The sequence below is a fragment of the Dama dama genome, chromosome 5, assembly GCF_033118175.1.
Source record: "Dama dama isolate Ldn47 chromosome 5, ASM3311817v1, whole genome shotgun sequence".
Lineage (NCBI taxonomy): Eukaryota > Metazoa > Chordata > Mammalia > Artiodactyla > Cervidae > Dama > Dama dama.
Window position 1 is genome coordinate 121,417,029 of NC_083685.1, and position 15,172 is coordinate 121,432,200.

The 15,172-nt window shown below is 40.5% G+C and overlaps 1 protein-coding gene across 2 annotated transcripts in view; it reads right to left on the bottom strand.

Annotated features, from left to right (window-relative positions):
• Window positions 1-15,172, bottom strand: part of LOC133057722 (E3 ubiquitin-protein ligase RNF213-like) — a 124,456-nt gene that overhangs the window by 22,253 nt on the left and 87,031 nt on the right. For both annotated transcript variants that reach the window (XM_061144589.1, XM_061144588.1), the window contains 11 exons: window positions 14,702-14,893; window positions 13,799-13,944; window positions 12,443-12,597; window positions 11,051-11,257; window positions 10,535-10,716; window positions 8,215-8,335; window positions 5,411-5,511; window positions 5,118-5,300; window positions 3,889-4,058; window positions 3,693-3,792; window positions 121-232 (listed from right to left, as the gene is read on the bottom strand). In XM_061144589.1, coding sequence (XP_061000572.1) covers window positions 121-232; window positions 3,693-3,792; window positions 3,889-4,058; window positions 5,118-5,300; window positions 5,411-5,511; window positions 8,215-8,335; window positions 10,535-10,716; window positions 11,051-11,257; window positions 12,443-12,597; window positions 13,799-13,944; window positions 14,702-14,893 — 1,669 coding nt within the window. The remainder of the gene's footprint in view (window positions 1-120; window positions 233-3,692; window positions 3,793-3,888; window positions 4,059-5,117; window positions 5,301-5,410; window positions 5,512-8,214; window positions 8,336-10,534; window positions 10,717-11,050; window positions 11,258-12,442; window positions 12,598-13,798; window positions 13,945-14,701; window positions 14,894-15,172) is intronic.

Sequence of the window (15,172 nt, forward strand, 5' to 3'; positions counted from 1 at the left end):
CTGTTCATGTCACCACATAAATTATATTCTGTAAATTTTCAGAAAAACACTATTCCATTGCATAAACCATGTGGTTCTGAGAACCTGCAAAAGAAATGTACTGAGTGATAGTCAGCTTACCTCCAGGCAGTTGCTAAAGAGCATGTACAGTTCGGTTTTATCTTCAGCCAGGAATGGTTTCTTTTCTAACTCGGACAAATAAGTCTGAATATACTCTTTCACGTCACAGAAGCTAGGGAAGGAGAAATATTATATACACCTAGTTAGCTAAGGTCTGGAAACCCATTTTGTCAAAACAAAGGTTTGAAGTATCTATTTGCCTATTATTCATTTCCTGCTTCCTGTATACTTATATATATACATACATACGTAGCTGGGAAGATCCCCTGGAGAACAGAATGGCAACTCACTCCAGGATTCTTGCCTGGAGAAATCCATGCACAGAGGAGCCTGGCAGACTACAGTCCATGGGGTCACAAAGTGTCAGACACTACTGAGCAACTAACACTTCCACTTTCTCACATACATAGATGTGTTTATATAGTTTATAACATGATTTTATGAAGACTATTTTAGCACCAACTTGGAGGAATATAAAATTCCATATTTTAGATGGGCTTCCCAGGTGGTTCAGTGGTAAAGAATCCGCCTGCTAATGCAGGAGACTCGGGTTTGATCCCTGGGTCAGGAAGATCCCCTGGAGGAAGAAATGGCAACCCACTCCAGTATTTTTGCCTGGAGAATCCCATGGACAGAGGAGCCTGGCAGGCTATAGTCCATGGGGTTGCTAAAGAGTCAGACATGACTTAGTGACTATATAATAACAATTTTATACCAGCTGTTCTCAAACTTCTGGCTCCAGGACTCCTTCACAGACTTAAAAATTAATGAGAACCACAAGGAGCTTTTGCTTCTATTGATTATATCTTCTGATATTTACAATAATAGAAATTAAAACTAAGAAAAATTGAAACTATGTATCAATATTCATCATTTAAAATAACCATACTAAACTCATCACATATTAACATAAGTAATATTTAAAAAAATCTTTTCCAAGACAAAATTTCATTAGTTAGAAGGGCATTGTTTTTCAATCCTAGAAATCTTTTTAATGCCTGGCTTAACAGAAGTTCACTGGATTCTCAAATCTGCTTCTGCTTCTAGTTGGTTGCACTATATTATATGAGCAAAATCTGGTCTCATACATTCTGTAGTTGGAAAAGGGAGAAATATTTTAGTAGTCTTTTCAGGTAAATATGGATACTCTCTTTTGATGCTGCACCAAAAATGATAGACAATAATTTCTAAAGGTTAGTTTCAATCTGCAATCTGAAACCTTATCAATGTACTTTTCATAGTTAATTACATTAAAATCAAATGATCTGCCTTGCAATCAGATAGATTTCTTTTTGATCAATGCACAATTCTGTGACATCAAGAACCAGTTACTTCATAAATACTGGTTTGCTGAGCTGTGCAAATTTTGCAAACATTGACACATTTTTATTGTATATTTTACAAAACCTCACATTCATTAATATCACCACCCATGTTATCAAAAAGTGTGTATTAGAAAGCTGACAGGCTCACAGTGGAGGATACAAGTTTTCCAACATTTTATTTTATTGTTTTTTAATTTAGCCATGCTGAGACTTGAAGGATCTTAATTACCTGACCAGGGATTGAACCTGGATCTTCGGCAATGAAAGCGTGCAGTCCTAAACGCTGGATCGCCAGGGAATTCCTCCAAACCTTTAAATATCTGCTTATAAGCTTGAATTTTATAATTGGCAACAAAACTCTCAGTTTGTGATAGGCTCACCTCACTTTTTCTCAGGAAAACACCTGTCAACTAACTGCCCAGGTTTCAGCGTCATTTCTCACTCATTCTTTCAAGTACAAGTGGTATTTCACAAAAAAAGCAGCCAGATCAGGATGTAACTCAAAAACTGCAGGAGTAGTTTTCCTTGAGACAGCCTTGTACCTTGGTGTGCTGCTGGAGGCTTTGGGTGTATCTCTCATTATAATACAACATTACCAGTCATATCCTTAAGAGTGGGGATTTAGTAGAATTAATAATTTTTATAGCTTCATCAAGGACATTACATGAAACTGGCATTTTAAAACAGTACATGTGCATGGTGGTGACAGAAATAATGGCTACTACCAGGGTCTTTCTCATGCTAAGATGCTAGCAGCTTTACCTTTCATCACTTTAGTAACATCAGTACAAACAAGTTGAAAAAGTCAGATGCCATCTTAGTGTTATCTGCAGTCTGGTCAACACTGTCCCATGCATGGGTCCGCCCAGACAGCAAGTGCCTACATTTCCATAAAGTATGTAAGTCCAGTCTGATTCATTCTTAACACACAAAAGTACATGAACCACAAAGAGCAATGACAGAAGCATTTTTCAACCCAGGGAATGAGCATTCATATTTTTAAACTGTGTTTATGTCTCAAGATTTTTATTTCAAAATCAGTTCTGTAAAGTTTACTCTAAATATTCCAGAACAAAGCATTTACCTTTGAGTACAGTTTGTACTCATATTAATGTGTCTATACTTTATGTCAAGAGATATACATGTCAATGACACTTTGCCCTTTCTCTAAGCAAGGAGATTCACATGAATACAGATTTCACACGAATAAATTTTACCAAAATTAATGAAATACAGATTAATTAATTAATTAAAATTATTTACTTACGTACTTAATTAATTAAAAAATTAATGTGAATACAGGATTCACACCAATAAATTTTAGCAAAATTAATGAAAATCACAGAATAGCAAGAGGCTCTTTTCATATCTCAAGGCAACTGTGTCTATATATGCCTTAAGAGCCATTTTCAGGTATAGCAAGAAATGTATTTTAAGAGTATTTTACTTGAAAATCCTGTTTGAAAAGGTTATTTCATAAATAATGGGGGGGAGGCACCAAAATAAAATGTCTGTAGACAAGACTGCAGTGGATCCCTGTTTTAAACGTAAATCTAATCTCTATCTTAAGTCATATTTCGGACATTTAAGTCGGAAGTAGTTGTGTCTGTTGGAACTTTTCCTATAGCATCTTGATTTTGCCATCACCTCAAGGTGAACTCTCTCAAGGTAGGACACAGGTTGAGAAACAGAGTATACTCCAAAAGACATCTTCTGAATACAGATCACCTTTCTAAGAATTTTTAAAAATAGCATAATTCGACAAGCCCATTGAGCTGAGGCGCCATATAGGCTTCCCTGTTCATTTATAGAATCAGAGAAACTTAAGAGCAGCAAAACTTACACAACATCAAGTGCAAGGATGTTGAGTGTAGATTCTAAGTTATGGTCCAAAAAAACCACAAACTTTGTAGCTGTGGAACTGAGATGAGAACTACAGATTCCTGACTCCCGACTTCCAGCACCCACATGTCTCGCAGCACTCTGTGCCCTTCCCCCAAATCTGTCTTCTTCTTCCTAAACACGTGCTTGTGGCCATACTGAACTCATGGCCAGCATGTAATATGCCAAGGATACAACCCATACAGATAAAGGAACCAGGGCGTCTCTTGCTAAAGAAGCTTTCCCAGATACTGAGCTAGCTACCAGTTCTGCAAAGAATGCTTTGCAGCAAAGAAAAAGCCATGAGGAGAAAAAAAAAAAGAAGTCAAGGTGTTTCAGAGGCAACTCCATGTTCATGGTGCTCACCTGTATTTTAAAAGCAGTTTCAATACCACTGAGCGGATCACGGGGGTCTTATCCACGACATCATCAAAAGGAGAAAGAGACTTTGTGTGTTCACGGCATCCTAAAACCAGGAGAAAGGCAGATCATTGTTCACATCAGACATAAAAAGTGAGATGAAGAACTGAATTTTTAACTCTATTGGAAGACAGCCACTCACGTTGGGGAGCCTCTCGAAGGAGCTCCTTCTCTACAAAGAGTAAGGATAGCAGGTCTTTGACCACTTCCTTCTGAGGTGGAGAATTGTCTTTGAAGCACATGGTAGAAACCAGGTCCACGAAGAAACTATTGCACATCTGCCGGAAGCGGGCATGTTTCTCAATGGCCTCCCTTGGGAATGGTTAAAAACCACGGTTAAAAGTCTTATAAACTGTGTTCCAGAATCCCTCCCTACAGAGTGCTTTGGGATTTGGGTAGCTTTTTTTTTTTTTTAATTAAAAGATGCAAGTGTCTCCATATATTGATTAGAATCAGTCTCCAAAGACAGACAGTACGTACACTTGGCTCTTTTGAGAAAGACCTTGATCATTTGGACCATCTAGTAACAGCCTTTATATCCCAAGAGTTTCTCAAAGCTCCCATCCACTGGACTTGTCTTGTGCCCCACTTTTAGAAGGCATCAGAAGGGAAGAAAACCACAGCTTGGGCTATTTTCATCAGTGCCCTGAAGGCACTTAGCTAGACAAGAGTTAACTTTATCCTCAAATCATAGAATATGGATGACATTTACACATCAAGAGGATAAGCCAGTTGCATCTAAATTCTTTGGGTACTTATGATGGCTTTACTTAGTTTACAACTTCCTGGGTTTTTGCCTCTAATTTTTCAATCCCCCTCTTCTGTACACATGCATGTCTTGGGGAAAGGATAATTTTCAGACACTAGGTATTTATAAAGGTACATAAATAATTAGTTGTCTTTGTTAGGACACTTTGCTTTGAGGCTTTCTAAGGTCAATAGTATATTTTAAAAATAATTTTGTTTATTGTTGGCAGTGCTGGGCATTGCTGTGCAGGCTTTTCCTCTAGTTGGGGTAAGCAGGGGCTACTCTCTAGTTGCACTGCTCAGGCTTCTCCTTATGGTAGCTTCTCTAGTTGCGGAGCACAGACTCTAGGGTGCCTGGGCTTCAGTAGTTGCGGTACATGGGCTCCATAGTCGGGGCTCACAGGCTCTAGAGCACAGGCTCAATAACTGTGGTGCACAGGCTTATTTGCTCCGCCACATGTGGGATCTTCTCGGATCAGGGACCGAACCCATGTCTCTAGCATTGGCAGGTGGATTCTTTACCACTGAGCTACCAGGGAAGCCCAATACTTATATTTTTGAATACTGTATTTGCAAAAAAGGAAGAAAAAGGTGGAAGCTTTCTCAAGAGAAAGGCTGTTTTACCTGTGCTCCTGGGACACAGTTGCAGAGTATCTGTCTGGTAAGTCGGTTAAACACAAGGGGCATCCCATGTGCCCTTGGGTGAGGTTAACATCAATGCAGCGCAGACAGAACACATGGCCACAGGGCAGGCAGACAGGATCCTGTGCATCTCCCAGGCAGATGGGGCACGGCTGAACCCCAAACCTAGAAGCCAAGAAGGTAGTCAGCTCTAAAGCAGGGAAGTGGGACATGAGAAGCAAAAAAAAAAACCTTTCGAATTCTCAAACTTGTGGATCCCTAACCCAAAATCTCACCTGGTCAAACTCTCGCTGACCTGGTCCTTACATTTACGAAGAGTAGTCATCACCGCCATGAAAGGCCTATGGGTCTTCATGTCAGAGTCCTCCAGTAGGCACTGAAGGAGAAAGGCATTGGCAGGAGGGCGGTGGGGCAGAGAGGGAGAGCAGAGGTCAGCCAGGCCAGAAAACATGGCGGGCCCTCTGCCACTGGCGGAGCCAGACAGTTACGGCTCTGCTGTCTGCAGTGCAAGGCCTTTTACAATTTTGTTTAGCAATTTCTTTAACTTTGAATGTCCTATGGGACTATGCTGTTTTGGAGAGAAGACCGATATTCTCAGCTTTAGATTTTTCCTTTCTTCCACTTTTTTTTTTGAAGGTCTACCCCCTCTTTCTATTATATTTCAAACTATAAATGATAATATAGTGACTATCTGTGTATCCACCAAGCTTTAAGTAATCTTGGCATTTGTTTGAATATTTGCTTTATCAGTTTCTGAATAACCAAATGTTACAGGTATAGTTTTGACTTCAAGTATATCCCTTTCTACTCCCAGGCCCTGGGAACCATATTCCTAAATTCCCACTTCTACTAGATTTGCACGCATGCATGCATGCATGCAACTCTGTTTTAGGGACATCACACTATACCTAAGCTTGGCAACTTCCAATTTTCATTGATAAATGTAGGTTCAGATCATTCATCTTTACTACTGCATGGTACTTGGTGACAAAGACACTGGTCACCTATTTTCCTGTTAATGAACATTTAGGATGTTCCCAATTTCTTGCAATTACAAGCATTTCTGTACCCAACATTCTTCCATGTGTCGGAGTGGAAACAGGAAAATTCCCTATATATATATATATATATATATATATATATGTATATATATGTATATACACACACACATATATTTAGAGTATATAGAGGTATATATATATACTTAGTATATATTTATATATATATTTAGAAGTATATTTTTAGTATATATTTATATACTAAAATTATATATTTTATATATATTTAGAAGTAGAGTATATATTTAGGAGTATATATTTAGAAGTAGAAACACTGTTTCTTAGGAAAGACATATCTTTAATGACATAAGATAGTGAGTTTAATTGGTATGCTTAGGGAATTTTCTGGTTAGATATGATGCTTGTCATAAGTGTTTTTAAACACAACATAGATATTATGTAAACCCATGACATTATCTGCTCAAGGAAATTTCCTTTCTATTCCTAATTCAGCAAGAGTATCTTTTTACCAAATTATATATTTTATGAAAAGCTTTTTTTGTATCTTTTGAAATAATCATTTGCAGTGTATTGTTTGATTTGTTCTGTAACTGATGACATTTATAGGTTTTTTAACTTTGAGCTATCCTTGAATTCCAGGACTAATCTTACTTGGAAATTATGAGTTTTTAATACCCTGCTAAATTTGATCTGTTAAATAAAATATTCAAAAGTGGCCAAACGACTTGAATAGACATTTTCCAAAGAAGTATACAAACGGGCAATAAGCACACGGAAAAATACTAACATCGCTAGTCACTAGGGAAATACAAATCAAACCACACTGAGTTGGTGCTCTGTGATGACCTAGACGGGTGGGATGAGGGGAGGGGAGCCTCAACAGGGATACATGTACTTGCTGTATGCAGAAACTAACAAGATTGTAAAGCAATTATACTCCAATTAAAAAACCCAACACCACAGTGAGATACCACTGCATACCCATTGGGAGGGTTGTTATGTTTAAAATGGAAAATAACAAGTACTAGTAGGGATGTGGAGAAATTGGAGCCCTGGGTCATTGCTGGTGGGAATGTAAAACGGTGTGGCAGTTGTGGGAAACAGTATGGTGAGTCCTCAAAATGCCAAACATGGAATTACCATGTGACCCAGCAATTCTACTCTTAAGTACACACCCAAAAGAATTAAAGTAGTGACTCAAATAATACCCAGGTTCATAGCGGCATTATTTACAATCACCAAAAGGTGGAAACAACCCAAGTGTCCATCATCAGAGAGCTGGATAAACAGAATGTGCTCTATCCATACAGTGGAATCTTACTCAGCCTTAAAGAGGAAGGCAATTCTGACACCTGCTACAATGTGGACAAACCTTGAGAACATGAAATATGCTAGTTAAAAAAGGACATGTCAAAGGCTACACAGCAAAGCTGCTGGCAGTGCTTGTGTGAGGTTCCCAGTAGGCAGAGGCTGTTTCCCCTGTTTCCAGAGGCAGTGGCCCTGAGAGGCCATTGATGCTGAAAGGACGGTCACTTTTTCTGCAGGGTATTATCCTGTGTGGCAACAACTTTATAAAGGGTGTCGAGGGGCAGAGACATGGGCCTTCCTGTGCCCTTGGTCCCACCAACAGCACTGTGTCTGGAAGTCCACAAGTCCAGTGGCATTCTCTTACACTGCCGTCTTCCTGATCACGGCAGTGGCAAGCTGCTCCCGCTGTGGGCCAGGCTGCTGGTCTTTCTAGGGCCACTGGAGGCCTGGTTGGAGCCTACCCTTCAGTCCTCCCAAGCAGATTTGCTGCACTGATAGTTCCTTTTCCTGCAAGAAACCCTAAATGACATACCTTGACTTACCACTCAGGAGAGGGTAAAAATTAAACCATTAAATGCCGCAAATAGAGCAGCTTATGTGATGAAATCACTTTCCTTACTACAACCAGATAAAACTGTCAGAGCAGAAAGGGAATATACCACCTCGCTGACAGAGGTTGGGTCAAGCTTCAGTTGTGCTTCGTCTTACAAAGAGGCAGACCTCTGCCTGCTAGGCCGAACCTTTGCGCTCACCTTATTCAGCAAGGAGACATAGCCAGTCACCAGCTTGAGCAGCTCAGGAATCTGACTCTCCGTCTCCAGCAGCACGTGCTCCACAAAGAGCGAGATGGAGAAAATGCGATTCCAGTGGGTTCTGTCAAGAGAGGGGTTCCCTCACTCAGCTCTGACACAAAGCATCTGAGACAGAAGGCAGAGGCGCAGGGAGGTAGTTTCAAGGCACAGGAGTTGAAAGTTAAGGAAAGGAGCAGATCTTAAAGTATTGAAATTAGAGAGAGACTGTTCTCTTATCACTGTGGAATTATGTTAGAAATCCATATCAAAAGATATTTGAAAATAACCCACATATTTTCAAGTGCAATGTGACATTTATTAACAGAGATCTTTGACTTAGCCACTGAAAGCCTCAGTAAAGCTTGAAGACTGAAGAAACACAGGGTGATTGCAGAGAAGAAAAGATTTAAATGAGAAATATCAAAGTGAGAAATTAATGTCAAAGATACTTTAAAAACTCCATGTATTTGGAAATTAAATGTCCACTTTTAAACGGTAGGTGTATGCAAGAAGCTATAACAAGGAATATTAGAAAAGATCTGTGACATAATAAAATTGAAAAGAGAATTTCTCAGAATTTGTTGTATGCAGCTGAAGCAACTGAATACAATGTGGAATCTTGAATAAGATATGAAAACAAATAATGGATACTAACATACAATTCTGTGAAATTTCAACAAAATCTGTACTTAAGTTTATACTGTATCACAACTTAATTTCCTGCTTTTTTTTTTTTTACAACATGGTCTTTCTTTATATTCTCAGAATGGGATTAGAAGTTTCAAGCTTCATTCAAAAAAATTTAACTCACTAAGATAATAAACTTTCTAATCTTTAAGCAAGAATATTAGATGCCAAAATACATGGAAGTATATCAACGTTACGGAGAATATAAATTAGTCGGTCAAAATGTCATACATTTTTTTTGCTAAGCAAAAATTCATGTCTCTAAAATACATATTTTAATTATACATACTATATTTATATATACATATACATATCTGTGTATGTACAAAAGCTTTCTTACTATCCTAGATAAAGGCTTCAGAAAGAACAATAAACAAGAGACACAAATTGGAAAACATAAACTAAATGAAATGGGAGCACAGAATATAAAATAGAAAAAGTGAAACAAACTAGACAAAAAAAAAAATCATCATATAGTCCAATTGTTTTTAAGCATGGATAGTCATTAGAAACACATCTGAACTCTGGAGAAAAAAAGCAAAACATGGGCATTTGTATTTTTCAAAAAATTCCAAGATAATTCTGATATGCCTCTGGATTTTAAAAACTATTACAGGTTTTTCTATTAAATGGTACTTTTACTGATATAGAACTATATTATTTTCTGTTGACCAATCATAACAATGGTATGAAGTGAATAACTAATAGTTATATAATCACAGTAGTAAAAGGTATTTACAGTTTTCATGTTTCAGTACCTTTAGACCATGAAGCTTTCACACCTTGCATATGTTCTAATGTCTCTTAGTTTACAGTCTATGGCAATTTGAATAGAACTTGTATCCTACTGTTGTGTGAAAGTTATAAAAAATTATGTTGAATTGCTTCATGGTGCTTTTCAGATCTACTGTATTTTTTTTACTTTTCTGTATATTCATTCTATTAACTTTTGAGAGTTTGATATTAAAACTACAACTAAAAATCTTAATTAATCTACTTAAGAAATAATTGTAATATATGGTGGAACTATATGTAACTCTGTTGGGTATCTTCCAAGTCTCCTGTAAATGTGTTATCATACTTTCATAATTTAAAAAATAAAAAAGAAAGAGGAAAAAAAAGGAGCAGGAGAGAAGGTAAGTGAATTAGGTAGAAGCCCTTTATGATGTTCTCCCTGACCTCTACCCACTTCCATCTTTCTCCTCCTCCCCACAGACTCTCAGCTCAGACAACTCAAGTTCGATGCCTCTGCCCATGTCTGGTGACTCCCACCTCGCCCTTGAAGGCCAGCGCAGGCCTGGTCCTCTGGGAAGTCTACCCCGAGTGCACGCCCTTTCTCTGTCACCCTGCTGGGGGCCTCTGCAGCTGCTCCTTTGCCGTCGGGATCACAATAATCTGCTCACCTCCGTATCACCCCCATCACTCTGTGCCCTCCCTGAAGGCTCAGCTCTCGCCTGTTTTTCTAGGATCATTGAGATGCCTGGCGTTTAAGTAGGGTTCCACAGATGTTAAAGAGTGATGAGGAAAGGCCCACTTCCAGCGATAGGAACATCTGCCCTCTCTCTCTGATGTACCTGGGCCTCCTGGGTCTTACCTGACACCCCTGATGACCTCTCTGGTCTTCATCCCACAGTCCTGCATGTACCCTTCTGAGCAGAGGAGCTCCAGGGGCATGGAAAGATTCTTCACCGTCCGTAACCAAGCTTGGGGACTGGGCTTCAGGAGGTTTTCCGTCAGCATTTCAGCACAGGCCACTGCTGCCAACACATCCAGACTCTGGGGAGCAGAGAACAGACCCGTGACTGAGCAGTCTGTCCCCTGGCCCTCATTGGGCTGCTCTAAACCATAAGTCGGAGGTCCTGGGTGTTTTTCTTGTGTCCCAGGCTTGGAGCTTCCTCTTTCATTGTCTTGGGATCTAGGGGGCATGAGTTGGATGTATTCTAACTGAGAAGCCGCACTGACGTGTGTGCTGGTAAAGATGTCTCCCAGTTGGAACAAGGCCCATAAGCTTTCCCTTGTCGGGGAGGTGGTGGGAGCGCCCCTCCCTCCACACTCGCTTGAGGAGGCCAAGCCTGCTACAGGCATGAGAGATCCCTAAGAGGGGCCATACCATCTCACGTCCAGCCCAGTTCTGGTTCTGTGTGCCTTTCGCAAGGCTTGGTAGAATTGGAGGGTGGATGGTCAAGATCCTGGAGAAGTTCTGTAGCCGGCTTCTGAAGTGGTGGTAGGCGAGGTGCACTGATGGTAAGGAGGCCTCTTCCTCTGGCCTTCCTGCATTCAGCTGATTGACGCAGGACTGCAGAGCCATCTGCAGAACCTGGGAAGAAAAAAAGCTTTTATTATATTGTTTGTAAAGTATTTTTTAAAGAGCTACATTTTGCTCGAGGAAAATGAGAACCATACAAAAATGACAAAAAAGAAAATGAAAAACCATGCACACTACTAGTATCCCACATTTACTTTTTGGTGTTGTCCCTTCTAGACATTTCTAGATCCACACCTCTTCTCCCAGGGGTCCCCAAATTAGGGTCACAATGCATTCCTGATCTGTTTCCACTTTACTTTAAAAGCACTGCTCTATCACAAGCACACCAGAAGAACGCTGTTTTTAATGGCTGCACAATAACAATCAAATGGCTGTACTTTAACTTGTCCAGCCCTTACGTTTTGACAAGTAAATTGTTCCTAATTTTCCATTTTTAGAAACAGAACTGAAAAGAACATTCCTGTGAATAAAATATTTGTCCACATCTCTGATAATGTTCTCAAGATCAAATCACCAGTTCAGATTTTATTCAGAAGTTCTCTATTCACCCCGACGGTTTACAGAACCACCACACTGTTCACACCACCTTTGGCAGTGGAGGAACTTCTGGCCATTTTTCAAAAACCAGTTTTGCCACATGGACAAAAATGTCGGTAGCTGAAAGTTGTTCATGCCTTGTTGATTTACTAGTGAGGCTAATTTTCCTCTGTTTTCTGGACATCTGTATAATTATTCTCTTAATAGTCAACTTATAACTTTTATTCGTTTTTAAAAATTAGGGGATTTTCTTATTGATTCCTAAGAACACTTTATGAATCTTTAATCATGCTGGTTGTATGTTCTCAAATCTGCCAGTTTCCGTTTTTATGTACTAAAGTTTGAAACCTTCAATATTTCCACTGAAATTTCAGTTGCTCTTATTATTAACTTGCTGTGGTCAGTTAAATATTTATCTAGTTTTCTTCGAGAAAAACTAAACATTTAAAAAGAAAGCATCACAGGAAATTGGAGGTCTTCTTCCTGTTACTAAAATCTCCATGTTTTAGGGGTGCTGAGAGGCGGAGTAAGTGGCCAGCCTCGGCGGTTCTAAAGGTGTCAGTGGCATTTTCTCACAGCACTCTCCTCTTGGGACACATTCTGTTCCACAAACATTGCAGCTCCGGCAGTGGAGGAAGTTCCATGTTGGTATTTTGTCCACTTACGCCAGCCTTGCCCTGACCCCGAGTCAGTACTTACGTTTAACTGGTCCCACGTGGACACTCTCATGGTCAAGAGAAGGAAATCTTTCAGGTAACACTGAAGAAGCTCCTGCCGCTGGTCTACTGTGAGCTGAGCAAGAAAACTGCCCAGTGGGGTCTTCTGAAAGAGTTCTAGTAACTTCTCTGCCAGTCCTGCGGGGCAGGGCAGGGGGAGGTGGGGCAGAGAGGGAGACAGAGATCCACTGCGGTGAAGATGTTGACCATGACTCCCCTTACCCACCAAATGCCTTTTTATTTTCAATTCTGGACACTTCAGATATTATCCCAGTGAAATAACAGAAACAAAGTCAGAAGGAATGCTCTACTCTGGCCATAAAAGCCTGCGTGTGTGCTAAGAAGTCGCATCAGTCATGTCTAACCTTTGCGTCCCGATGGACTGTAGCCTGCAAGGCTCCTCTGTCCGTGGGATTCTCCAGGCAAGAATACTGGAGTAGGTTGCCATGCCCTCCTCCAGGGGATCTTTCCAACCCAGGGATGGAACCAATTTCTCTTATGTCTCCTACGTTGACAGGTGGGATCTTTACCACTAGTGCCACCTACAAAGCCGCCATAAAAGCCTAGCTAGCCCTAAAGAGAATACAATCTGAGATAGACCAATATTTCCACAAGACATAAAGTGCTTAGGGAACCCAGGACCAATATGAACCAGGAACAAGTGGGCTGCCTGCCGGGAGTTGGGTCAAATGCTGCTCAAACCAAAAAGACCTGCCTTCTAGCAGATCGGGTACTGGCCCCCAAGTCATGTGCTATCATAGAAAAGTAGGGTCAGTTTTTGATAGGGTATGAAAAGAGAAATACACTCTCCTCAAGAGAGAGATTGTTTTGAGTTTGTTCAGAAAGAGTGGCAGAAAGCTTATCTAGAAATCTAAGTTCATCTTCAAGTATTTTGACATGTATTTTTTAAAAGACATCTGGCCTTTATTTAAAGATTGATGTGTAGTTGATGTACCATGTTACTTTCAATGATCTGATGTCTGCCTATCTTATGAAATGATCACCATAATTAAAAAAAAAAACAAAGCTATACATAAACTTTGAAAAGACTACTTCATGTATGAAAGATGACATTCCCAAAAGTGGTGTCTGACCATTGGGGTTTTCCTGGAATGCCTGTGGCCAGATGACTTGGCATATGACAACAGAGCAAGGGAGGACAATGATGGCTCAGTTTGGGCAAAGGTACTACTCGGGTCACTGGCACTTGCTGAGAGGGGCTCAGAGACATCCTACTGTCCTAGTTTTCCAGGGGATTCAAATGGAGGTGATGACCTATGACAGGGTATCAGGGTCTCCTCCTGTAGAACACATCCCCTCCCACCATTGCTGGGCTCACCCGCATCTCCTGTGATGTACTGAGTGTGGACCCACAACTCCTCCAGATAGTCCTTGATTCTCCAGCTAAATGGGACACTATTGGATGCCTTCTCTGAGAGGTTCATGTAGTTCTGCACCACGATGTAGGACATCTCTCCTTTAGACCTGCAACAGGCCAAACGAGGACCAAGAATTAAGTGGTTAGTGAAATGGCACTCAAGATGCAAGATGAGATCTATTTCTGATGCCAAATCCTCTCCATCTTCAAGTACTGGGAGGCTTAGTGGGCTGAAAAGAAAGCCCCCTGGTCTACTGATCAGCTCATTTTTATACTATAAAAGAATTGAAGGATAAAAAAAAAAAAAGAATTGAAGGATGATCTTATATCATCACTGGGTTTTACAGAGAAAACAAACCACAGTTGGAAGCTGCTTGAAGACTTGGGCAGAACCAGTCTGGTGATGTCGAACCCACTCTTGCCCTATACCTGTGCAGAGAATCGGAGCCACCTGAAAGCCAAAAAAGGTTTTGGCAGGCCAGCTGAGCTTGAGTTACATAAGATCAGGCCTAGGGACAGGCTCTGCGGTTCCTGCCATTGGCTGGAGGAACAGGAAAATCAACATAAATGCTCCCTTACATGCAGCTTCCCCAGTGCAGATGAGGTGGAAGTAGGCCATTTAAACTGCAAAGGGTGCCTGAACACAAGGAAGTGAAGAAAGTCAAGAATGAAGCAAGCATTTTTCAGAATTGTGTCAACACTATTACTGTATTGTCATGTCCTTGAGGCTACAAAAAGGGCCAACTTCAATGTGATTCTAAAATCCATACTAATATTTCATCAAACATCTGGGAGAGCCTATGAAGTTTGCTGCTATGTTATGGGTTTATTTCCCTTCCCAAGAAAAGAAAGTCTTCTATTCACCTTGTATCAATCGTCACAAGAGGAATGTTCAGAAGTTTAACGTCACTAAAAATAAACATCCAAAGGTCTCTCGCCCAGGACGGAGAGTGTGGGCTGACCAGCAGCTCAAGGTTGCCATCCCTGTCCACGCAGGAGATCATGCTCGCCAGGAGGGGAGTCACAGCGCCCTGGACCCGCTTCCAGAGGGTCTGCCTGTGTAGGGGAGAGATAGGTCCGCTCCGGTTAGAAGGACCACAGAACATACTGGGAGGCCCACATCCTTTTCACATTTTGTGCCTTCATGGCAGTAACAAAACATCTGCTCTACTATTCCCACACTACAGCTGTGTTTTTCATGTTTTTACATCATTTTTAAGAACTAGAAGAGATTAAATCAAACTAAGATTAGAGGCAGGTCAGGAAGCAACAGGTAGAACTAGACAGGGAACAACAGACTGGTTCCAAATAGGTAAAGGAGTACGTCAAGGCTGT